General features: G+C 45.1%; 1 protein-coding gene across 2 annotated transcripts in view; it reads right to left on the reverse strand.

Moving 5' to 3' along the window:
• Positions 1 to 19,257, reverse strand: part of DISC1 (DISC1 scaffold protein) — a 388,216-nt gene that overhangs the window by 235,544 nt on the left and 133,415 nt on the right. For both annotated transcript variants that reach the window (XM_065919846.1, XM_065919847.1), the window contains exons 5-6: positions 15,362 to 15,491; positions 11,486 to 11,712 (exon numbers count right to left, since the gene is read on the reverse strand). In XM_065919846.1, the coding sequence (XP_065775918.1) occupies positions 11,486 to 11,712; positions 15,362 to 15,491 (357 nt within the window). The remainder of the gene's footprint in view (positions 1 to 11,485; positions 11,713 to 15,361; positions 15,492 to 19,257) is intronic.

The raw sequence follows: 19,257 nt of genomic DNA on the forward strand, positions 1-19,257 counted from the left end.
TCCTGCATCTGGGTTTATTCTGTTAAGGGATCAAAGGTAACATCCAATTTCCATTTCAATCATTGTCCCCCTAATTCTGACTACTTAATAAGTAATACCCCACTGCTTTCAGGGTTTTTAAAAGAAATGCTTGCATTTCCACTTAATCCAAATTTTTTTAAAAATGTATGTTGTTTCTCCTAAATTTCTAAACATGTATACTTTCTATAACTCTAAGGTTTACCCAAAAGGTTTTACTTTCTGTTTTGATTTTTAAAAGCAAGGGAGTTCCAGAAAACATCTACTTTTTCTTTATTGACTATGCCAAAACCTTTGATTGTGTGGACCACAACAAACTGTGGAAAATTCTTCAAGACATGGGAATACCAGACCACCTGACCTGCCTCTTGAGGAATCTGTATGCAGATTAAGAAGCAACAGTTAGAACTAGACATGGAACAGACTGGTTCCAAATCAGGAAAGGAGTACGTCAAGGCTATATATTGTTACCCTGTTTATTTAACTTATATGCAGGACACATTATGTGAAATGCCAGGATGGATGAAGCACAAACTGGAATCAAGATTGCTGGGAGCAATATCAGTAACCTCAGATACGCAGATGACACCACTGTTAAGGCAGAAAGTGAAGAAGAACTAAAGAGCCTCTTGATAAAAGTGAAAGAGGAGAGTGAAAAAGCTGACTTAAAGCTCAACATTCAGAAAACTAAGACATGGCATCTGGTCCCATCACTTCATGGGAAACAGATGGGGAAACAATGGAAACAGTGAGAGATTTTATTTTCTTGGACTCCAAAATCACCGCAGATGGTGACTGAAGCCATGAAATTAAAAGACACTTGCTCCTTAGAAGAAAAGCTATGGGAACCTAGACAGCATATAAAAAGTAGAGATATTACTTTGCCAACGAAGGTCCATCTAGTCAAAGTTATGGTTTTTCCAGTAGTTATGTATGGATGTGAGAGTTGGACTGTAAAAAAGCTGAGCACCGAAGAATTGATGCTTTTGAACTGTGATGTTGGAGAAGACTCTTGAGAGTCCCTTGGCCTGCAAGGAGATCCAACCAGTCAACCCTAAAGGAAATCAGTCCTGAATATTCATTGGAAGGACTGATGCTGAAGCTGAACTCCAATATTTTGGCCACCTGATGTGAAGAACTGACTCATTGGAAAAGACCCTGATGCTACGAAAGATTGAAGGTGGGAGGAGAAAGGGACAGAGGATGAGATGGTTGGATGGCATCACCAACTTGATGGACATGAATTTGAGTAAGCTCTGGGAGTTGGTGATGGACAGGGAAGCTTGGTGTGCTGCAGTCCATGGGGTCAGAAAGAATCGAACACGACTGAGTGACTGAACTGAACTGAACTGATGCTTTTCTGAGTCATCTTTAACTATCTGCCATCTGGCCAAGAACAAGCATATGCACATAAAGATGCAGACATGGCTTAAACTTTACGTTTCTCTCAGGTTCTTTCAAAACTCGCTGACAAAGCAACACATCAGTCAGATTCCTGAAACTGGGGAATAGTATAAATTTCATTTCCTAAAATGTTTCATTGGGTAAGCTAAAGATTTACACATTTTATTGGATAAAAGATTGCAAAAACAGACTGCTGATGAACAAAATGAATAAACGGCAGGAAAAAAAATCCAGTTGACTAAACAAATAATTGAATAAGTAATCAAACACCAATGTCAATACCACTCAAAGAGGAAGCTGAAGGAATTTGTCCAAAAGGATGTACAATGTATTTTTGATAATGGTGGCCAAGAGAGCACAGTAACAAAAAAACGCCCCCCATGTATAAGGCACAGGGCCTCCCTGCCTGTGTGTAAGGGAAACCTAGAGGTCCTGGTACATGACCTCCCAGCAGCCTAGGAATCAGCACAGGGCAGGTTGGCCCTTCAGCAGCTTGGAAAAATGAAAGTGTTAGTTGCTCCATCATGTCCAACTTTTTGTGACCCTCTGGACGGTAGCCCGCTAGGCTCCTCTTTCCATAGAATTCTCCAAGCAAGAATAATAGAGTGGGTACCTATCCTGTTCTCTCTCCCAATCCAGGGATCAAACCCAGGTCTCCTGCATTTCAGGCAGATTCTTTGCAATCTGAGCTACCAGGGAAGCCCTGGTACAGCTTGGAAAAGGCGTGTTAATAACTGACTGAAGTCCCAATCGGTAAGGAGCAGATGGTCCAGACCTGCAGATATTTGCTGCAGTCCTTGGGAAAGGGTCTCTCAGCAGAACTGAATTATTTCTGGTGGAAGGACTTTAAACATTCAGCTCAAAGTTTGAAGAACAGTTTAGTGGGGGGTATTCTTTAACATCTGAAAAGTTAAAGCAGGAACCAAAAACATACAACCTGAAGACAGGAAAACACGTTGAGGATTTATCAGGAATAAGAAAATTTGATGAAAGGGGATAGAGGATTGTAGAAGACACACAAGTTACACAGAAATTAAGCATAGGACAATTCTCAAGTTGACAATAATGAAAAATAAAAATTGAAATTGACCAGAATAAAAACTATTAGAAGAGGTCACATGCATTCACCTAGGCCGAGAGCTGACTCAGAGTCATAGCACCCGGAGAACCAGCTACAGTCATTTCAGTCTCTAAGAATCCATGAGGCTCTAGTCGAAAATAGTTTATCAGATATCCAAGTTATAAAAGAAGAATGGATGAGTTCATATATTACAAGTCTCCCCAAATAACTACCTAAATAATAATAAATGTTGTAAATTCCTTGAAGAAAACAAAGCACAGAGAATTTATAAAATATTAAAATGCAGCATTTAAAAATATATAGCCAAGGAACTTCCCTGGTGGTTCAATAGCTAAGACTCTGTGCTCCCAATGCGAGGGGGCCCAGGTTTCCCTGGTGACTCAGATGGTGAAACATCTGTCTACAATGCAGGAGCCCTAGGTTCAATCCCTGAGTTGGGAAGCTCTCCTGGAGAAGGAAATGGCAGCCCACTCCAGTATTCTTGCCTGGAAAATCCCATGGACAGAGGATCCTGGTAGGCTACAGTTCATGGGGTCGCAAACAGTCAGACACGACTGAGTGACTTCACTTTCTTTCACTTTCTTTCAAGGATTATATCACACATGCCACAACTAGTGCAATGGGCATGAACTTCGGCAAACTTTGGGAAACGGTGAGGATCAGGGAGGCCTGGCGGGCTATGGTCTATGGGGTGCTGCAAAGGAGGGCTGGCATGCTGCAAAGTCAGACGTGACTGGGCGACTGAACAACAACAGGCAAATAAATTAGTAAATACTTCAAAATAAATAAATAATATTAAAATATATAGCCACTTTTTCATCCTCCTCTGCTCTTTTTTTTAATCCTCCTTTGTTTTACATTTTTTCAGTCCTAATAAATTTACTTCAGCACAAAATAAAGTTGTTGTTGTTATTATTTTAATCTGTAAGATAAGGTTCCTCCTTGGAATTTCTCAAATGTACTTAACAAAATACAGAAGTCAGGGTTCTGCTTCCTCCAGGTAAGTGGCATCCGCACACACCCAGACAGGTAGCAGTTTCAATTCTCTTCCTTCTTTTCCAAGCCTTTCCTTCTTTTACAAGTTGTGGCCCTGTAAAAACTTTCCATTGTCTGTGATGATGACTTTCCAAAGGAAATGGGAGGACACAGCAGTCAGTTCCCAACTCTAAACAGTGGCCACTGGGAGACCAACTCCATCTTCATCTAGGGGACTTCCCTGGTGGCTCAGTAGGTAAAGAATCTGCCTGAGACCACGCAAGAGATCTGAGTTCCATCCCTGGGTCGGGAAGAGCCCCTGGAAAAGGAAATGGCAACCCGCTCCAGTACTCTTGCCTGGGAAATCCCAGGGACGGAGGAGCCTGGTGGGCAACAGTCTGTGTGGTCGCAAAGAGTTGGACACGACTTACCAAATAAACCATCTGCCCATCATTAGCAGTGAGTCATTTAGAAGAGAACGAGGCTGAGCCTGTGGCTCGGGATGGCGGTCACCTGCCTAGGGAACATTACAGGGGAACTGTATGTATCTGGGGGCTATGAGGAACAGGATTACTGATTTTTTGAAGCCATTTATTTTAACCTATTTTACAAAGCCTGCAAGTGCAAAGTGTTTGAGATCTGGACGGGACCTCCAGCGTCGCCCAGTTCAAACCTGCATTGACAAGCAGGGCTTCCTGTTCCATGGGAGCCCAGCAGGTCCTCTCCTCCCGCAGCTCCTCTCCCGCTCTCCTGTCTCTCCTGCTAACACCCCTTTGACCTAGTCAGGTGCCTGGTGGCCTCCCCAGGCGGCTTGTGTTTGGAGACCTGTTTGCTCTGATCCCTCTTGGGGGCCACCCGGTGATCCGTTGGGCTCAGAGAGAACTTGCGGGCCTGAAACAGCAGCATTCTCTCTTGCTCGGATCAGCCCCACACCCTTCCACTGCTTGTCAGGTGTGCCTGCCCCAAGCCCCGCTGTCTTCCAGACCATCCCTCTTAACCACCTCTCTCCCCTCAATTTCAAAAACTGGCCAAAGACCTCAGGACACTACTGCAGTGTGCATCTGGACCCTCTGCAGCCTCGTCTGCAAAATACATTACAAAAGCCAGTGTGTTGCCCAACATACCTTACAGGGTTGTGAGCAAAACTGAACTTTTGTAAATAATTTGTTATTGTTTAGTCACTATGTCACATCCAACTCTTTTGCGATCCTATGGACCATGTAGCCCATCAGGCTCCTCTATGCATGATACTTTCCTGACAAGAATATTGGAGTGGGTTGCCTTTTCCTTCTCCAGGGGATCTTCCTGGTTGAGGGATTGAATCCGTATCTCCTGCACTACAGGCAGATTCTTTACCACTGAGCCACTAGGGAAGCATATGGTGACATTTAAATTAATATATTGTTATGATTACAAATCAAAATAAGAAAGATAGATGATAAATATGAGAGCTGTCTTGAACATTGAGGATGCTGTCTAATCAAGGAAGACTTCCTGTAAGAAGTGTCAGTCTCATGCCGCTTACACATTGCAACCTCACTGCGTTCATTGAGTCTCTGGGCAAAGATTTGCCTGCCTCATGAATCCCTGGGAAAACCAAGATGTCTATTTTAAAAATAAAGGAAGAAAAGTCAGAATCTCACCTCAAAGCCTAGCAATTTGAGCAACACAAAGCAGTTCCCCTCCTCCAGATAAGTCCTCGTTGTTTCACTCCCATCAAGCCCCTGTCTTGACAAACCAACTAGATGAAGGACAAAGGCAAGAAAGAAGAAAAGCAAAGACCGGAAGTAGAGACTGAAGCACACAATCACAGCAAGTGGAGAAGAGGCGTGGAGATCAGGAGCATTTCTTCTGAACTCTGCATTGTCCCGGCATGGTGCCATCCCCCAGGCACATCCCCAGGACACACACAGCTGCTTCCCCTACCCCTGAACACACCCTTTGAGAATCAGCTACCTCGTCCCACATTCTGGAGTCTGTTTTCCGATTCAGTCCTTGCTTTTTCACTGTGTCTTTTAACTATAATAAGATAAGTATCTGAGAGGAAAGTGGAACTATTCATGTTTTTTTTTCCCAGTCAATTGTGAACTGTGAATTTCATTATTTCAAATCTCACTTAAACAGAGTTGTGACATCAGGCTGGCTGCTCATTGAAGGCTGAGAGTAGGTATGATGGGAGGCTTGAGCACCTCCAAGAACTGGTCAGCCTTGCCAAGGGGCCCTAGGAGGTTAAGTCACGTGGACCAGGGAGCAGGCCCGGAGTGCCACCCATACCCCCAGCAACCCAGACACACACACCAAGGTCCAACCACCCTCGCAGTAACCAGAGCTTGCAGTTTGTGCCAATGGTTTGTAAAAAGACGTCACATGCTTCTTCCAGCTGTACAACCAGAGACGATTCATCCATGAGCTGCCAAAACACATTTCATGCAAAGTCTGAAAAATTCCAGGAGCCAAGGAATGAAGAACTCAACCGCAGACTAATACAAACCAGCCAGGCATCTCTAAAGCATGTTAGCAAGTACTGAAGCCCTCACTCAGCCCTGTCAATTACTACTATAATCATTCCTACCTGGCTTTGTGGTCAGCCAGGGTCACAGCCAGCCCTGCCTCCACTGATGCTCAAGGCTCCCAGACCAACAAGAGGGGCTGAGCTGACCGCCCTGGAGGCAGATGAGCTGCAGATCACAACCCTCCTCCACTTATGGAAATAAACAGACGGACGGACACTCACATCCCACATGTGGGGACATGGTCCAGGAAAACCCCAGAAAGTGTCACCTCCTCCCTCCCTCTGTCCCCATCCTTCCCATCCCCTACTCCACCCCCCAACTCCATTACAGAGAAGAGAAAGCTAGGTTACCAAGGGAGAGCAGATCAGCCTTACTGGAAAAAAATAGCTGTCCTTCTAGACCTCTCCCATCATGGGAAGACTTGCAGGAAGAAACGAGGAGTTTGTTCTAAAGCCAAAGGAATGGAATCCCAGGGATGAGGGAAATTACAAAGAACATTCATCTTCCGAGTGGATCCTGTCCCTCACCCATCCCTACCCTGTAAGCTTTCATATTGCGGAGTGCCTAATATCCAAGTAGTTAAAAACATTCTCCTCTTGTTTGGAGGAAGAAATCCACTCTCTTTGGCTCCATCAGAAGGCAACTCAGATATTTGAGAAGGCAGCTCTTCATTCCATCCTGATAAATTATTTGATCCTGGGCTTCCCTGCTGGCTCAGACTATAAAGAATCTGCCTGCAATGGAGGAGACCAAGGTTCGAGCCCTGGATCAGGAAGATCCCCTGGAGAGGGGAATGGTAACCCACCTCAGTATTCATGCTAGGAGAACTCCATGGACAGAGGAGCCTGGCGGGTTACAGTCTATGGAGTCTCAGAGTCCATAGTGAGCAACTAACACACACACACACATGCTATTTTATCCAAAGCACAGACAACAGAAAATTCAAACTGCTCCTTTGATTTCTATCAAAATACCCAAATATAAAGTTGCCAGGTCTCTCATCCCCAGCACATGCCCTTCTGCTTTCAGTCTTTCTCAAACATCGGCCCAAGGATTCCCAACAATCTACAGTCAGAACGTAAGGCGCCCACATAAGCAGAGTCTCCAGCAGCAGTTATCTCAGGGATGCCAAGTGCTCTTAGGAAGCTCCTCCCCAAACCAGTGTGCGGTTTATCCAGGCAAAGAAGCAGAGCCTCGCCTTGAACTTGCACACTGTTGATAGAGTCGATCAGAAGCAGCTCCTCTCCAGACAGCATCCTAAGCTTACAGCTGGCCTCCGTGAAAAACCTTCACGGATGATGACAAAGACGGTTAGGATGTTGAATGGTCTGTTTCTCCAGCTTTCTCTAACCTCTCTTCCTAAGACCAAGATTTTCCTGTTTTACAATTTGTCCAGATCCCTCCATTAGGTCTAAGAAGAAACTACAGTTGACCCTTGAACAACGCAGATTTGAACTGCAAGAGTCCACTTATACACAGCTGTTTTTCAACAGTAAATACTATTGGTGATTGGTTGTTGGTGGAATCTGGGGATGCAGAGAACCATGGACAGAGAGCCAACTGTAGGGGACTGAGAGTGAAAGTCGCTCAGTTGCATCTGACTCTTGGCAACCCCACGGACTGTAACCCACCAGGCTCCTCTGTCCAAGTGGTTCTCCAGACAAGAATACTGGAGTGGGTTGCTATTCCCTTCTCTAGGGGATCTTCCCAACCCAGGGATCGAACCCAGGACCCCTGCATTGAGAGTGTGGCATCTTAGCCACTGGACAAGCAGGTAAGTTTCCCATGTTGATCTCTACCTTTAATGATCCCGGGATCTTCCCTCCTACCCTCATTGGGCAACTCTTAGTCCTTTTATTCCTAAAACAGAGCCCTCCTGGGTTCAGGTCACTGAGATGCCCAGCTGTTCCCACAGTCAGATAGGCACAAAAAGTGACAGACCGCTCTTGACCTGAACTCTGCAACCTCCGTGGGCACAGCTGGACTCGGGGATGATGGGTCCTCCCCAAGGAGCCCCCAGCCAGCACTGCAGCACGTTTAAGAGCCACCCTTGCATCCAATTTTCCTAAGAGTGTTGTAGAATCGGATTGCCACACACCTTGAAAGGTCTTTCAAGAGCCTGTTCAGTTGATTAGAGTACTGGATGACTCAGCAAAAGTCACACTTTTATTTCAACTGCATCTCATCCTGATGAAAAAGGCACAGCTGGAGCACGTGGGCATCATAACAGACTAGGAATGGTAAGATCTGAGTTCAGGGGCCCAGCTCCATCAGCCACCATACTCGGGAGTGCCTTGTTTTAGACTGAGACTTCTAAGTGGAAACTCTCTTATTGGTTCAGACCCAGAGGCACCTATAAGTGAATATAAGTAGTCTTTAACTAGCTGCATCCCCTGGAAACTTTGAATTTTTATTTCCTCAACCGTTAAATAAGAATAACAAGCCCAGCCTGCCCACCATGCAGGCTGCTCTGCAAGCTGTGAGTTGATGAGTGAGAAAGCAGCCTCTGCCCGGGGCATCTCTGTGCAGGGATGGGGCGCACCTGCAGAGATGCTGCCCAGGGATTCAGCTCAAAGCACAGAGGCATTGTGAAATCCTGCAGTGGGGTCAAAATTAAGCACACCCCAGTTTTTCCCCTCAAAGAGCTTGTGAGCGACATAAAAGAAATAAAACTAACCTCTGTGCTGTTCAAAGTGAAAGGAGAAATAAGTAGGACACATCTGGACAGTGAGACAGAAAGAGGCTTACTTTAAGCCTCATGTATAAATTGTGTTTATAAAAATAAATGTATATGCATATTTCATGTTATATATTATACATATTCCTTATATATTAATGTGTGTGTGCGCTTAGTCACTCAGTCCTGTCAGACTCTCTGCAACAACATGGACTGTAGCCTGACAGGCTCCTCTGTCCAGGCAAGAAAACTGGAGTGGGCTGTCATTCCCTTCTCCAGGAGACCTTTCCAACCCAGGAATTGAACCCAGGTCTCCTGCATTGCAGGAGGATTCTTTACCATCTGAGCCACCAGGGAAGGCCATATGTTAGTACATCTGTCTATTATAATGCATATATCACATGCATGATTACACATGACATGCAATGTGTAATACTATGTGTGCATGTGTGCCTATTACTCGTGTATATGTGTGTATGTGTGGGTTGTCTATGAGTGTGTCTGTGTGTGCATGTGTATATATGTGTGTATATATGTGTATGTGTGTGTATATATGTGTGTATGGGCTTCCCTGATGGCTCAGATGGTAAAGAATCTGCCTGCAATGCGGGAGACCCGGGTTCAACCCCTGGGTTCGGAAGATCCCCTGGGGAAGGGAATGGCAACCCACTCCAATATTCTTGCCTGGAGAATTTCATGGACAGAGAAGCCTGGCAGGCTATAGTCCATGGGATCACAAAGAATCAGACACAACTGAATGACTAACACTTTCATACTTTCATATGTGTGTGCACACATATAAGTGTGTGTGTATATATGTATGCATATGCATGCATGTGTGTGCTTGTGTGTGCATGTTTATGTGCGTGTGTGTGTGTGTGTGTGTGTGTGTATGTGTGTAATGACTTCCACAGGAGGGATAAGGGAAGCAGGAGTAGAAAAGGTCCCCGGAGGTCAAAGCTGTACCGTGGGGGTGAAGGAGAAAGGCCACAGGCAGACTTGATGGTCAGCTTCCTTTGATTAAAATCTGGCAACAACCCACGTCTTCCCCTTCTCCACGGATGGAGCCCAGGGTTAAAACTCTGCAGGGAAATATCAGGGCTGGGACGGGGAGGTGAGGACATGGTGAGCATCTTCCTGGATGAGCATCCAAGCTGATACTGAGTGCGGCATGTGTACGAGGAAGCAGTTACTTGCTAAACAGTCTAAGACACATTTGGACAGCAGTGAGAAGGCTTCTGAAGATGGAAATCCCTGTGATGAAAAGGACAGGCACCATAACGTGACCGTAAAGGGTGTGCTGCCACCCAGGCACCATTATACGACCTTTATATTGATACATATTCACTCAGTGCATCCGAGTAACAGCCCCCCATAATAAATGGTTCCAACTACTATGTGGATGAGTAGATAGCAGAGTCCATATTCTCAACCGCTACAGGTGGTGAAGTTTTCTTCAGTTTATTCTGCAGCATAATTACCGAGCAGCACATTCATTCCCTCGTTGCTGCACCCGCTGCACCCTCAAGCCTCACCACCAGCTGCCTCTTCATCAGGGCATGGCTTGACTTCTGTCTAATAGGAGTAAGGGTGGGTTCCATCTTTGGCCAGAATAAGGTAATGACCTCCCAGAAGGTCAGAGGTCCACACCTATCTCTTGTGTCTTCCTCAACACAGGACACAGGGAAGGTTCTCCCTCCACAAGTGGGTAAGAAACTAGGCTTTGACATAACAAACACGAATTTTAGTATCAGTTTTGCCTCTTATCAATTGGGACTTTGGCAAACTATTTGATCTTCCTAAACTCTCTTATCCTCATCTGTGAAATGGATATAATAATAGACACCACTCACTGGGTAAAGCTTAGCACAGCGCCTGACACATAGTAAGACTCAATAAATGTTGACTGTCATGAATAATAATTCCTTCTTCCCAGTCACTGATTGAGTCTCCCCTCTTAGAAGCTCATTCCCTCCCTTGTCTCCAGGCTTCCCTGCTGGCTCTGATGATGCAGGAGACCCAGGTTCGATCTTTGAGTCAGGAAGATTCCCCTGGAGAAGGAAATGGCAACCCACTCCAGTATTCTAGCATGGAGAATTCCATGGACAGAGGAGTCTGGTGGGCTACAGTCCATGGGGTTGCAAAGAGGCAGACACAACTGAGTGACTAACATTTTCTAACATTTCCCTTGTCTCCAAACGATCGTCCTCAGTAAAAGGTGGCATCAGACTCTCCAACGGATCAAATTCCAATGGATCTCAAAGAAAGAGAAGGTACCCCAGGGGCATTAGGAAATGGGGAAGGTGCCTAGCAGAATGGAGAGAAAGAGTGGCATTTAGCAGGTTGGGTGCATGCATGCATGCTCAGTCCCGTCTGACTCTTTGCAACCCTATGGACTGTAGCCCACCAGGCTCCTCTGTCCATGGGATTCTCCAGGCAAAAATACCAGAGTGGGTTACCATGCCCTCCTCCAGGGGACCTTCTTGACCCCAGGATCGAATTCGCATCTGCCTGTGTCTCCTGCAGTGCAGACAGATTCTTTACCCACTGAACCACCTAGCCCAATAGATTGGGGAGCCAAGATGTAGAATATCCTGCAGCTCACAGGACTGCCCCACACAAAGAAGGACTTTGACCCTCAAAATACCGAGAGTGCTTTCCCTTGAAAATACACAGCACTGCTTGGAAAATACTGAGTTGACCGAAAAGTTCCTTGGCCAACCCAATATTTACATATGTAGGACAGCAGACTAAATCAATCCCATAAACAGACTGGCAAGGTGAGAGATTCAAAATCACTTAGGAAATCACCAGTACCTCCGGATGGTTTCAGGTGGCTCTGCGCGGAGGGGAATCTGCTCGGCCAAGGCCAGGGTGTCCTGCAAGGTCTTGGTGACCTCCTGCAGCTCGCCCAGGGACAGGCCTCCCACGAGGTCACAGCCCTGCCACGGGAGAAGCCGCTCCTGCTCCTCTATTTCCCGTCTCAGCTGTTGATCTTTTGCTTCCAGAACAGACATCCTGGCTTGGAGGGTCTCAATTTCTTTCTGCGGAAAATGGAGAGAGCAGGTTTTGTAAATTAACCCCATTCATGGTTGACTACACTGCTGAGAACTCTCTCTTTACAGGAGAGTTTGCCACATGCATGAGAGCCAAGATGCTCCCCTTCAAGGCGGGCAGATTTCTGGAGGTTTGCTGAACTGGAAAAATCAAGCCAGCTTTGTATTTCTGATTAGCTGGCATAAGGAAAAAGTTTCCCTCCCAAGCATTAAATAACTCTAGATGGTGAGCCAAGAATTAGACTTGGAAGAATCCAGCAAATATGTAAACTACTTACTTCATTTCAGGTGACAGAGCCAGAACACAGTGCAACAAGCTTCAGGGACTTGAGATACCAGCAAAGCAGCTAACATGACCGAAAAATGAAAAGCAAACAAGCCTTGGCTGGTCTGATCCCAAACATGCAAATGTAGCATGCAGAGAAAGAGTGGAAGTCAGAGTTTCTTAAGTCTACAGGATTGAAAGAACAATGAGATGCCACAGATAGGGTTATGCAGTCTAAGGTTCATAAAAATATTAAATAAATTTAATTTCCACTAATATGACAAACCAAATCCCAAGAATTGAGTATCATCCAATCTTGAGGTCAATGAACAAAACGAGCAGCAGGATGCTCTGAACGCCCACTGTGCACACAGTGTTAAGGCAGATAATCGTCTCAGTGCCCACAGCATCCTCAATCTCCAGTGAGACTCTTCTAATTAACATACGCCCAGGTTTCCTGCACTGGCTTCCAGCTGACAAGAGCTCTCATACTGGCTGTCTCCCCATCTCACCCACATCCTCACAACCCCAAGGTGCTGGCCATCCTACCTGATCTACCTGCTGACCCCTCCTCCAGCAGGGAAGAGACACAGGAGGAGGTATTGAAGATCCACGGCTAAGACGTCCTAAGAAAACAACAGCGTGTATCCCACTGACCCAAGATTATAGTATCACTGACAGGGTCTCCCACCACACCTCCCTGCTTCCTACCTTTGAATTCCCATCCCTATTCTTTCCTTTTTTGTTTGTTTGGGCTTTTTCAACTGTAGTAAAATATAGGTAATAGAAAACTTACCATCCTAACCATCCATCTCCAGGATTCTTTTCATCCTGCCAAACTGAACTCTGACCCCCCTCTCCGCCTGCATTCAGCCTTGGAAGCCATCTTTCTAGTTTCTGTCTCTGTGAATCTGACTCCTCCAGGTGTCTATATATGCAATCATACAGTATTTGTCCTTTTGTGGCTGGCTCATTTCACTTAGAATAATGTCCTCAGGGTCCATCCATGCTGTAGCATGTGTCAGAATTTTCTTCCTTTTAAAGGCTGAATTTATCATTGTATTTATATACCACATTTTGTTTATCCAGGCATCCCTGGTAGCTAAGCTGGTAAAGAATCTGCCTGCAATACAGGAGACCCTGGTTCGATTCCTGGCTCAAGAAGATCCCCTGGAGAAGGGACAGGCTACTCACTCGAGTATTCTGTCTGGAGAATTCCATGGACAGAGGAGCCTGGCAGGCCACAGTCCATGGGGTCACAAAGAATCAGACAGAACTGAGCAACTCGCACTTTGCTTATCCATTCATCTGTGATAGACACTTGGGTTGTTGCTTCCACCTTTTGACTATTGTGAATAATGCTGCTGTCGACACATTTTTGAGTCTCTGCTTTCAATTCTTTGGGGTCTTATACCCAGAAGTGAAACTCTTGAATCACATGGTAACTCAACTTTTAATTTTTTAAAGAACCACCATACTGTTTTCCACATTGGCCCTCTACCCTATTCTCACACAGAAGTCAAAATGACTTTATGAAATGTGGTCAATTACATCACTTCACTGGTCAACCAACCCCACTCCACGGCTCCCATTCCAGTCAGAGAAAAGTCCAAGACCTCACGAAGGCCTGCCAGGCACCCCCTTATCACTGATTTTCTCCTCTTCTCTCCCAGTATTGTGCCAAGAATGCTTCCTTCAAACACTCAGTATATGCGTGTGTGCTAAGTCACTTCAGTCATATCCAACTTCGCAACCACCTCTGGACCATAACCTGCTAGGCTCCTCTGTCCATGAGATTCTACAGGCAAGAATACTGGAGTGGGTTGCCATGCCCTCCTCCAGGGGATCTTCCCAATCCAGAGACCTAACCCACATCTCTTATATCTCCTGCAGTGGCAGACAGGTTCTTTACCACTAGCATAACCTGGGAAGCCCTCAAACGCTAAGTAGCCTGGGCTAAAAGTATGTTCTGTACCCTCTGATATAACCAGGAATATTCACCTCCAGCTGGTGAATATTATCCAGAATCAAAAATCAGACTTCAAATTTTCAGCTACCTGAACTTGCTCTACAAGTTTGCTCAACGTGGTGAGCTCAGAGTGTGAAAGCACCAGTTTACTGGAAAATATGTTCAAACTGGAGAAGGAAATGGCAACCAGTATTATTGCCTGGAGAATTCCATGGACAGAGGAGTAAGGTGGGCTACATGTAGTCCATGGAGTTGCAGAGTCAGACACGACTTAGCAACTAAAAAAACATTTTCAAACCTCATGGCTCAGAGGGTAAAGAGTCTTCCTGCAATGTGGAAGCCCTGAGTTCGATCCCTGAGTCAGGAAGATCCCCTGGAGAAGAAAATGGCACTCCACTCCAGTATTCTTGCCTGGAAAATCCCATGGACAGAGGAGCCTGGTGGGCTACAGGGCTACAGTCCATAGGGTCGCAAAGAGTCGGACACGACTGTGCGATTTCACTTCACTTATTTCAAATTGCAATGATGTTTGCCTCCCTTTGCTGCCTTGCTATCATATGGAATTGGAAGGGTGAACTCATAACAAGAAGATTCTGCATGGGACTTGGGGGTTTCCAGTAACCTTTCCACGCCCCATTCACTTGTCTAAGGCCACTCGGTTGTTTAGAGGCTAAGATACACTGTGGATGCACGTGTTAAAGAGCTCTGCATTTTCCAGAAGTCTGTGTTTCCTCACTGATCCCCAGTCAGCCTTAAAATCCTCTAAGCTTGGGAAGGTGTGGACAGAACTTCAAGGCCCCTTGCTTCTGGGGGGCCCTGTCAACTTCCAGAGCCCCTGGTCACCTTCTGGCTATAACTCAGAGTTGCACCAAAATTTCCAGCCCACCATGATTCTCAGCCAACCCGCATCCACTGCTCTGGGACAATCCAGAGCTCCCATGAAGCCCAGTCATTCCCAGTGTTTCCCAGTTCCGCCCGCCTTGCCCAGTCCCCACTCACAGCTCTGCCTCCTAACAGTTGTTACCCACAGTCCAATCTGATAGCAGTTTCCATAAAGGATTGCCACAGCTCAGATTTTTTTTTTTCTGCCTTCTGAAAGAAACTTCTCAAGGACAAAATGATAAGAGGTGACAAATTGGCTTGGCACACAAGGAAGGCATATTCAAAAGATAAAGTGTACTGGCAAAAACAGGCACAAACACTGCTGAACTTCCAACCTCTTGTTTGTAAAAAGACTCCAACAAGCCCTCCAGTCGTCTCCACCCACACTCTGCTTCTCCCCTCCTGGGTGCACTGCCAACTCTCTAAGGGCTGCATTCAAGCAAAGACTCATTTTGCTGCATTTGGCTCAGATGTGTTAGAAAAATGCTGTCTTGCATCATAAAGACTTATCACCTGCTCACCTGTAACTGCTGCTTTTCTTGGAGAAGCCAGTCTCGCCTGGTGATGGACACTCGCAAACTGTCCTGAGCAGCGGCTTCCGACATCTGTGGATCCATTCTCAGCCGGGCTTGGGGGTCGTCACTGCCAGCTCTTAAAACAGACACACACACACACACACACACACACACACACACACACACACACATATAGGCACAGATATGAATGACTAGAAATTTTCAGGTCTACATGAATCTTAATGGAAAGAAGAGTCACAAAGTGGCTCCTGGCTGCCCTCATCCTTAGAAGGGTCACGGGGATGAGGTCCCCGTGCATGCTTTTGTTTGAGTGATAGTCTGTTGGGACTTTAGCAGTTGCCTAGAGTCACCTCGCTTTATTGGACTGCGCACTGTCCGGCTCCATAACTATGCATGTAGCTATCTGCACTGAAAGCGTAAAATACCCATCAGATATTAAAGACTCAGTATGAAAACAAAGAATGCCAAATATCTCATCAATGATATTTTCACATTCATTACATGTTGGGATGACAACGTTTTTGATACATTGGGTTAATTAAATGTACTTCTTAAATTAATTTCACTTGTTTTTTTTTTCCTTACATTTATAAAATATAGATAGTAGAGACTTCCCTGGTGGTACAGTGGCTAAGAATCTGCCTGCCAGTTCGGGGGACATGGGTTTGATCCCTGCCAAGGGGCAACTAAGCCCGCACTCTAGAGCCTGTGAGCCACAAGTACTGCACCCATGTGCTGCAACTACTGAAGCCCACACACCTAGAGCCCATGCTTTGCAACAAGAGAAGTCACGCAATGAGAAGCCCCTACACAGCAACTGGAGAGTAGCCTCTGCTCACTACAGCTAGAGAAAGTCCAGCAACAAAGACCCAGAACAGTCAAAACTAAATAAAAAATCTCTTTTTTTTAAATAAAAAATCTTAATGTGGCTACTATATTATTTCAAATCACGTATGTGGTTTCCATTGAACATCATTGGACAGCTCTGCCTGAACCCATCCAGAGCCAAACTCCAGGGCAGATCTTGGCTATGGACAAGACAGAGAGGGATGGCTGATTTGAAGAAGTTTGGGTCAGAGCTTCTCAGAAAGAGTGTGCTAGAAGACGATCAAAAGACCACTTAAAATCTGTTCAGCTCCTTCTCCTACGCTCACAGGAGCTGGCATATTTGGTTGAAGCAACACTGGTGAAGATGTGGCTCAGGCTGCCACTTTACACGGGTGAGTTGCCCTTGCAGAAACCTCACAGGTGTTTCTCGTCAAAGGATGACAAATCAATTTCTAACTGAATGCAATAGAATGGGGGAAAAGTCCACCCTAAGCAAAACTACGTCAACAATTCAAGGAAACAGTGTCTATGAAAGTATCACTGACTACAATTAAAAGGCAAACAACAAGTTGGGGAAAAGGAAATATTGCTAATGTCAAGAGTGCTAGCAATAGAAGAAGAAAAAGATGAGTACATCTATCAGAAACTCAAAAAAAAAGAGAAATTATGAAGGTTTATCATCAAAAATGTTTCTAAAAGCAAATTCAAACAACATAAAATATCATTTTTCATGTAACAACTCACAAAAGCTTTCAGAAACCATAATTCCTTGGTGAGCACAGGGAATAAAAATTAGATTCCAAACATTTCTTTGGATCCTCTTGTCCAGGTTTTAAAACTTAATTATATGCAGACTGCCTGTTCTTACTATTCGTGGGGTTCTGACCACCCTTATAGCAGAAAGTGAAGAAGAACTAAAGAGCCTCTTGATGAAAGTGAAAGAGGAGAGCGAAAAAGTTGGCTTAAAGCTCAACATTCAGAAAACTAAAATCATGGCATCCGGTCCCATCACTTCATGGCAAATAGATGGGGAAACAGTAGAAACAGTGGCTGACTTTATTTTCTTGGGCTCCAAAATCACTGCAGGGGGTGACTGCAGCCATGAAATTAAAAGACGCTTGCTCCTTGGAAGAAAAGCTATGACCAAGCTAGATAGCATACTAAAAGCAGAGATATTACTTTACCAACAAAGGTCTGTCTAGTCAAAGCTACGGTTTTTCCAGTAGTTATGTGTGGATGTAAGAGCTGGACTCTAAAGAAAGCTGAGTGCCTAAGAATTGGTGCTTTTGAGCTGTGGTGTTGGAGAAGACTCTTGAGAGTCCCTTGGACTGCAAGAAGATCCATCCTAAAGGAAACTAATCCTGAATATTCATTGGAAGAACTGATGCTGAAGCTGAAACTCCAATATTTTGGCCTCCTGATGAGGAAAACTGACTCATCGGAAAAGACTCTGATGCTGGGAAAGATTGAAGGCAGGAGGAGAAGGGAATAACAGGGGATGAGACGGTTAGATGGCATCACCAACTCAATGGACGTGAGTTTGAACAAGCTTTGGGAGTTGGTGATGGACAGGGAAGCCTGGTGTGCTGCAGTCCATGGGGTCACAAAGTGTTGGACACAAATGAGTGACTAAACTGAACTGAATATGTAAATAATTATCCGCCTGCCATGCAGGAGACTCTGGTTCAATCCCTGGGTCAGGAAGATCCCTGGAGAAGGCAACCCACTCTAGTATTCTTGCCTAGAAAATCCATGGACAGAGGAGCCTGGTGGACTAGAGTCCATGGGGTCGCAAAAGTCAGAGACAACTTAGCAACAGACAACAACAACAATAATCATGGGTATGCATAAAGAATAGCTACAAAAATACCACAGTCCTTAGTGGCCCAAACCAAAAACATTGCAATTGTGGCCCCGAGTTAAGACTAGAGCAGTAAACCATGGTACATCCACCCTGAGCAGGGCTCTGCAGCCACTAAAATTAGGTCAGCAAAGAAGATTAAATTGCATGGGAAATGTTCACTATGGCTGTTTTCTAAAGCAGGTATTTGGTAATCCATATAGCATGAACAACTATTTTAAAAATAATATATATTAAGTAAAAGATAGGAAAATATCTGCCAAAATGTTACCAGTTTTTACCTCTGTGTGATGGAATTACTTCTTTTGGCCAATCTTTTATTTTCTAAATTTTCTATAATGAGCATGTATTATTTTTACACCTATAAGATACAAACAATAAAATGAAAGAAAATCAATAAGATAATAAAAATGTCTTCTACCACATACACAAGTAGTTGTATCATTAAACATTCTAACATATCCAACCTGTTCCAGGCCTTGGACAAAACAGACACATATGCGCCAGAAATAAATCCTATCCATACATTAACAATCAAGGGCGTCTTCCCGGCAGAGAAGCAGGTCGCGCTGATGGGTGTGAGGCATGAACCACCCTATCCGCTCTTCATGGGACTTCCTTCCACACACCCTGAGCGTGGCTGCCACATTGACCTCAGGGTCCCTGACACTGAAATGGGGGAGGTGTGTGTTCTGATTTGTACATTCACGCAGGATCACACAACCTCTATTTTTCTTAGGAAAGAAAGAGATTAGCTAATCCAAATATGTGTGCTTATTTTGTCCATTCCTTTTCACTCCTACCAATTTGATGCACTCATTCATTCATTCAGAAAAAGAAGAACCATTCTCAAGCCCGTTTACTATGTGCCATGAACTGCGCTTGGGGCCATAGACACAGCAATAAACAAGGCGAGCAGAGGTGAGCGATAAACCAAAGTCACGGACAAACGTTCCTCCCAAGGCTCAGACAGACTGCAGAAGTGGAAAGGTAGAGGCTATGCTCCCACTTCCTACATCTTAATGTGGTCCTTACAAAACAAGGAGGCCAGCTGAGCCCTGCAGTAAGGCAACCCTGACATTCTTAGAAACAGTGGTGGAAAACATGTCACCTAGGTTTTTCCAAGTTAAAAACCAGCAGCCTCAGAAAAGGGAGTCTTGCTTGCATTTCTGGGCCTGACACAGATTCAGAC

Source organism: Muntiacus reevesi, chromosome 2, assembly GCF_963930625.1.
Source record: "Muntiacus reevesi chromosome 2, mMunRee1.1, whole genome shotgun sequence".
Lineage (NCBI taxonomy): Eukaryota > Metazoa > Chordata > Mammalia > Artiodactyla > Cervidae > Muntiacus > Muntiacus reevesi.